General features: G+C 41.9%; 1 protein-coding gene across 1 annotated transcript; it reads left to right on the forward strand.

The window, feature by feature from the left end:
- Positions 1 to 261: 261 nt before the first annotated feature.
- On the forward strand, positions 262 to 4,921 carry asf1bb (anti-silencing function 1Bb histone chaperone). The gene is made up of 4 exons (XM_042485337.1): positions 262 to 566; positions 1,863 to 1,978; positions 2,165 to 2,341; positions 3,764 to 4,921. The coding sequence occupies exons 1-4, from the start codon at positions 458 to 460 to the stop codon at positions 3,959 to 3,961; spliced, it is 600 nt and encodes a 199-aa protein (XP_042341271.1). The 5' UTR covers positions 262 to 457; the 3' UTR covers positions 3,962 to 4,921.
- The last annotated feature ends 1,995 nt before the right edge of the window (positions 4,922 to 6,916 follow it).

Consider the following 6,916-nt stretch of genomic DNA (forward strand, 5'->3'; position numbering starts at 1 on the left):
CTGTGACCTTTGACCACTAAAATCTAATTAGTTCATTCTTGCATCCATGTGAGCGTCAATGTAACTAAATGGCGTGCTATTAAATATTTTCAGTGACAAACAGTCGTGAATATCAAAATATTCTTAACTTTACATTAAGATTTTAATGTGTCGTTTATTAGCAAATGAACATGCGGGGCAACAGCACGCCACATGCACCGTGTCTTCTGCAAGAAATAAATACAGCGAAGAAGAAGCAAGTGACGCAGTTCCTGTAGCCCAGCCTCCGCCGGGTTATGTTAGTGTTCTCGGATAGAAAAGACTCAAACTTTGACCGACAGCCTTGAAGACAGGCAACATCAAACCGCGTGAGCCAAACCGAGCATACAGCAAAGTATCGAGCGCCTCCTTAAACTTTGTTCACGTGTTGGAAAAGCTCGTTAGTTTTTCACGTCGAAGTGTATCGGACGATATCGCTATGGCCAAGGTACAAGTGTTAAACGTTGCTGTGCTGGACAACCCGAGCCCGTTTGGAAACCCGTTTCAGTTCGAGATAACGTTTGAATGCATGGAGGATTTGCCGGAAGGTGGGTATAGTTTTCAGATAACGTGTACTGCTGATTATCGTGTTCTTTGTGATATGTTAGCTGTAGAGTACTAGCTACCCCCTTAGGCGCGTACTACTTTACTGTTAACACTAACATAGACATTGCAGATAGATGGGGTACATCGTTAGTTAACTGTTAAGCACGCTCTGTTGTTTGACGACGCATAAATATTAGCTGTAGTTTGGGCTGGTTAGTTATAGTTGAAAATTGGCGCTGGCGCGTTCGTGCTCAGCGCCCCGCCTCCCGGCTTCTGCGATTGGCTCATGGACGTTCTTGGGAGTTTTTTTCGAGAAGCTGATTGGTTGTTCACGTTCTGTTACTGTAGCAACAGACAGGCTCGACGAGTTGCCGCGAACCGCGGGCAACCACAGAAAACAGGGAAGCATAAGTATACTATGAATGCAAACAGTCAGTTTACCTGTGGTGACATTAACTATGCTGCTGTACATCATTACAGTATAAAGTGCCATTAACCTGTGCAGCTAAAGTTATTAAATGCAGCCCTTTTGGGGATTATATTTTTACATAATAGTGGTTTAAATAGAAACAATGCACTAAAAATGCACTGGTAACACAGTGCATACAATCAGTATCAACTCACACGAACACACATCGGGCCATTATTAGGTTTTACTGTTGATATTTGGCATTAGACCTTTAATTTTTGTCAAATTTTGAGGTTTTGTCACTTGATATGACATTGAGTGACAACAAAATAACATGCATGTGATTTTAATTCTCACGTTTCAGTTACCAAGACGAAAACACTGTTTCATACTTGCATTTAAACTCTTAATAATATGCATTTGATTTGAAATCACCAACTACTGGTGGGAAAACATAGCATATCAATGTCTGCTTTAAAATACTATATGAGTGAATCTGTACTACAATGACAAACATATGGCCCTGAATTTTGCCCAATATGTTCAAAGAAAGACACAATGCAATTTCTGTTAGTGGTAGAAGACTCTGCAGATATGACAATGTCAAGACTAAGAAACATTTTCCTGACTAGGTACTATTTGATACTGACTCTGATACCTGATCTCAGGTGTCATTTATTTTATAAATTTAAATCTGTAAACTGCTCTCTGTGAGACTCATTTGTATTTAATGGTCTTTTTGCACACAGAGGTCTGAGAGGGGGGTCAAGCATTTGTAATTTACTAAAGTGGAAATGTTATTCTGGTGTGGGCAGTTTAAAAAACAACTCAGAGTGTTTCAAAAATGTTTCCATTAACTTTTAAGTGCTAATATTATGTTTGATATCAGATCTGGAGTGGAAGATCATCTATGTGGGTTCAGCTGAAAGCGAGGAATACGACCAAGTTCTGGACTCTGTTCTTGTTGGCCCGGTACCGGCTGGCAGACACATGTTTGTATTTCAGGTAAGTTCTCTGCAGTCACACGTTGCCTCTCACCTTATACAGCCAGACCACAGAACTCAAAGGGAACTTGAGTGCATTTATTTGATTTCTCTGCTGTGGTTCTTTATCTTGTTTTCGGTGCTGTATTAAAAGCGAATTGACTGTGGTTTTCTTTGATCTGATGTCTTCACCTGTTGGCATCCTCAGGCTGACGCTCCCAACACAGGACTGATTCCAGAGAGTGATGCTGTAGGAGTGACTGTAGTCCTTATAACCTGCACTTACCGTGGACAGGAGTTCATCCGCATCGGTTACTATGTCAACAATGAATACACAGACCCTGAACTACGGGAAAACCCACCTCTCAAACCAGACTACTCTCAGGTAAGAAACACACTCTCAGGGATGACAGTCGCAGATCTTTGTCCTTAACATGAAGTACAGTACTGTGCAGTACATGGGCCGTGCTTGTGAAAAAGATCTATTAAAACATACAGTGTGGTTTGCTGCCCTCTGGTGCTCTGAAATTGTTATAGAGCAGCACGAACTGTTCAGAATAAATATGTACTCTTCAGTTTTTCTTTTTGAAGTTGTCTTAGCTTTATTCTAAAGGAGGGAATTGAATAGCTTTTGGTTTTTGTAGTTTTGGTCAGACAGAATAGGCATGTAATTCAAAGACAATAACTTATGCCCTATAAAATAGTAGTGAGCATTCTGCATTATTTCTGACATTTAAAAGATTTGACTGAAAATAATATGTTAATCAATAATGAAAAAGTAATCAGTTGCAGTCCTGTACCACTCAAGCGGAAGGACAAGTGCCAGTTTTTCCCCTTTATCCAGCAGCGGCGCTGAAGTGCTTGAGTTTTATTTTGTGCTGCCAGCCAGAAGACAGTTAGCACATCTGCTGACACGAGAAGGACTTTAGATCATCATTACGACAGCAAACTTTAGTTGTTTTTTTTTTTTGTTTGTTTGTTTGGTTTTTTTAAATGTGTGTGTCCCAGCTCTAAATTCTGATGTTTTTGCAGCTCCGTAAACACAGCGCAGGCAGAGCTGTCCGTGAGATATTTTTCCATCAGCAACAGCTTGTGACTAGCAGGGCGAATAATTAATCTGCAAACTTTTAGACCCAGCAGAATGCCTGGTCAGGTTTCTTTTTCAATGCGCCTGTCGTTTTACTGCTCTGTCTGTGCCTAGAGTATGCTCTGCCCTCCGATAGTGTGCTACTATATTTAACCGACGCTGCTACATTAAAAAATGTTCAATAATAGTAATTCAAGAGGTTTTTTGAGTAATGAAATTAAAACCAAAAATTGTTACAATTGCCCCCTGGTCTCCCTTAATTAACCCTGCCTCTCCAGTGGCAGAGACAAAAGGACTCCAATCCTGGACTAATGCAGATGACAAAGAGCCACTGTAGACAAAGATGCCATGTCAGTCTTATGGACACAATACAGGAGCTAAATGGAAACAATGTCGGGACAGCAGAGCGTATCGCAGCCTCTACAGAAGCTTTAATTGCGGTGTGGTGAGCGAGGAATTGAGACGGTGTGTGTGCAGTCTGGATGTCAGGTCAGCAGTAAACCACGAACGTAACAGTGAATGTTCACTGTGAGCTACATTTGTTCAAAACCGCAGAAGAGGGTGTTAAACCAGGCAAGGAGGGTCTAATGAAAATATGCTGCTTAGTTTATTTAGGAAAGTGTTTGTGAAGCTTTACCCATATTTAGGACTAAAACTCAGGATCGCGCGACCACAAAAGCTAATTCTGACATTTCACCAATGTGGCTTCCATTCTTTCAGCTCCTGAGGAATATTTTGGCCTCCAACCCCCGCGTCACCCGCTTCCATATCAACTGGGAGGGCACGGCAGACAAGATGGAGGACAGCGAGAATGTTGACCCGTCCCGTAACATCAGTGGCATGCTCCCTCCATCCTGTATACCAGGAAAGATGCCGCCTCTTGGACTGATGCCGGACAACTCCATGGACTGCATGTAAGCATCATCAGACTGAGATGATGGACAAGAAGCTCTTCCTATCTGGACACGCAACCACACCAAAAACACACATTTGGACAAGGAGGCAATGGATGTAACTACATAACGTGGACATTAACAGGAAGTAGGGGAAATATTTTTATACTATAGGGATGGATCTGGAATTGTTACAAGCTGTTTTTGTCTCCTGTGTACTTTCTTCCAACACACACACCTACAGTACCAGCACTGCCTTAATTTACTGTGTCTCTGGCTAATGTCAGAGCTGAGCCAGAGAGCGTTGGAGTCTCAGGATGGAGTTATCTTAAGACCGCCGTATCCTCACAGCCCCGAGACTCGCAAGTCACACTCATACACTGATGTCCACCTGTTCGGCACCCACACTGACCATTTTGTCATCTGAGCACAGATCAAGGCTATGGGCAGGTCTGTGTGTCAGAGTAGCTGTAGCACTAGCTGCTTACAATAAAGCATTTCATTGTTCTGTAGGTTTGTCTCATCCAGATGTAAATTTGTAGCATCTGGAGTACCTGTGGGGGAAAAAAAAATATCTTGTCTTTGAAATATGGGCCATGTTCACGGGCCTGTTGCAAGAAGTAGCTTTATTTACTGTTAGCTGGATAGCATGTGCAGAGTACAACCATGTGTTTGCAAGACTGAGTTATCTTGTCAAGTCAGTAAACCCACCTCTTCAAACAGGCCCCAGTTCAGAGTATATCCTTTTAAAAGGTTGCATTAAATGTCCATAATTATGCACAAAACATGTAGGTAAAGGAGTCACAGGAGAAATTGATGCCATATTGCAGTCAAGTTGTTTTGGTGGTTTACTGTAAATAATGTTTTCCCAGCGCTTATTTTGTCTTCAAGATGAGAAGGCATGCTTTCTTTTTGTACTTAAATGTATTCTCTGACTCAGTATTTGTAACGACAGTGATGAGGTTAATAAAGTTTGTTTTGTGGACATTGTGCTACTTTCTGGTACTTACTATGTCTTGCTTGCACAGCTTCTTTCCACCTAACTGAGGAAGAAAGCACAGCAACAGCAGCAAGATTCAGCACGTGTGTGTGTGTGTGTGTGTGTGTGTGTGTGTGTGTGTGTGTGTGTGTGTGTGTGTGTGTGTGTGTGTGTGTGTGTGTGTGTGCTTGTGCATCGGCCCATTCTTCCCCCTCCCTGCTCCAGCTCTTTCTTTTTTTTCCAATTTCATTCATAAAATGCAGCAGCCTCAATCCACCATTTTCACTCTAGCCTCATGTTGCTAAGCAACTGCAGCACTAAAGGGAGGGGGACTGTCTTCTCTCACCCATTTTATCTCGTCTTAGTTGAAGGGACTAACTCCTCCATCCGTCCATCTGTTTGAGCTGTCTGCCTCTCGCAAGACGCCACGAACGATTATAATCACAACAGGCTCGGTTAAAAAAAATGCAGCAGTCTGTGGCATGTAAAAGTGCACGCTGGCATTCATATTTGGCATGAAAATCCATATGCGCCATCGCCTGCACCAGTGGTGGAAAGCTACTAAGTACATTTACTCGAGTATTAGAGTTAAGGAGAAATTTTAGGTACTTGCACTTTGAGTATTTTAATTTATGCTACGTTATACTTCTACTTCACCACATTTAAGAGGCAAATATGATACTTTTTACTCCACTACATTCATTTGATATCTTTAGTTACTAATTACTTTTGGAGATTCAGATAAATAATACAAAATATAGCAAATTATGGTGTATTATTTTAGCTTACGATATGATCAAACTTTAGTGATCCCCATATTTTGTGGGGGGAAAAATCGATACAGCATAGTATCACAGTATTTTCGCATGGCCATACTGTATCAGTACATGAACACCAAGTATCATTTTATTTATTTAAATTTTATTATGCTTTGGTAGTTTTCAAAACAAGCCCCATTCTGCAAATTGCCCACTTTAACTTCTTTTGCTACTTTTCATTTTGTGCAAATACTAGTATGTGACAGTTGCAGCCTGAGACTGTTGTTATAAAAACCAGATGCGTCTTGGTGTGTAGACATGAACCCTTGGTTAATTGAGCTATTTCACAGATCCCACATACATACACATCTCAGATCACATCATATATGTCAGGTAAACACTTGTAATTGCTCAACGCATTTGGAATAGTCAGCAGAATAAATCCTGTCACGCAAATGTAGGGCTTAATATCTAAAAAAAGAAAGAATGAAGTGTAAATACACAGCTGAAGTAGTTTGGGCACCATTCACACAGTAAAGTAGGAGGCTGCAGGAGACCCTGCAGTAGCTGTAGGGATCTCTGTATTTATAGCTTGGGTGTTTGTTCGTGGGTCTTCTTTAAATTCTGATTTTCACACCAACACAAGCTCGAAGTGTTATTGAAATTGGATATGCAAATCCAAATGTGTCTTTTGAGAGTCCTGATAATATGGGACCTTTGTGCATGTGCTGTACTCGCCCTGTAGGTAGGCTACAGCAGGTGTGTTGTGAGGATGATGACAGAGATGCTGTTGAAGGATTTTGACTGTAAAGGTCGTTGGTACTCAGACAGTATGAGGCTCTGCGTGTTTCCATCCAACACCGATTGTAAAAACATTTATTTTTTCTTTCCCGTGATTCATTTCCCACCAGATAACTCTCCTCTCCGTGCACGGCCGTCTGCTGTCTGTTTAGAAGTCCTGCCAGCCAGACCGCGCCGCGCGTGCGTTAAATTCTGACCAACATTTCTAAAAATAGCTCGCGGTTGACGTCACTTAGCCAAACGTGTATCAGTCGCTTGGCGGCGGCGAGGAGGGGAGGGGGGGGGGTGTTGAGAGAGCACGGGGAGGGAAGCTTTTTTTTTTTTTTCTTTTTTTTTGGAAGATAGAGATGGGGGGGGGGGCAATCCTGTCAAACGCTGCTGACAGCCAATAGATATTCTCGCATTCACCGAGATTCCCACGGTTCGGCCGCGCCGAGCCAAT

Source organism: Plectropomus leopardus, chromosome 4 (genome assembly GCF_008729295.1).
Source record: "Plectropomus leopardus isolate mb chromosome 4, YSFRI_Pleo_2.0, whole genome shotgun sequence".
In the NCBI taxonomy this organism is placed as follows: Eukaryota; Metazoa; Chordata; class Actinopteri; order Perciformes; family Serranidae; genus Plectropomus; species Plectropomus leopardus.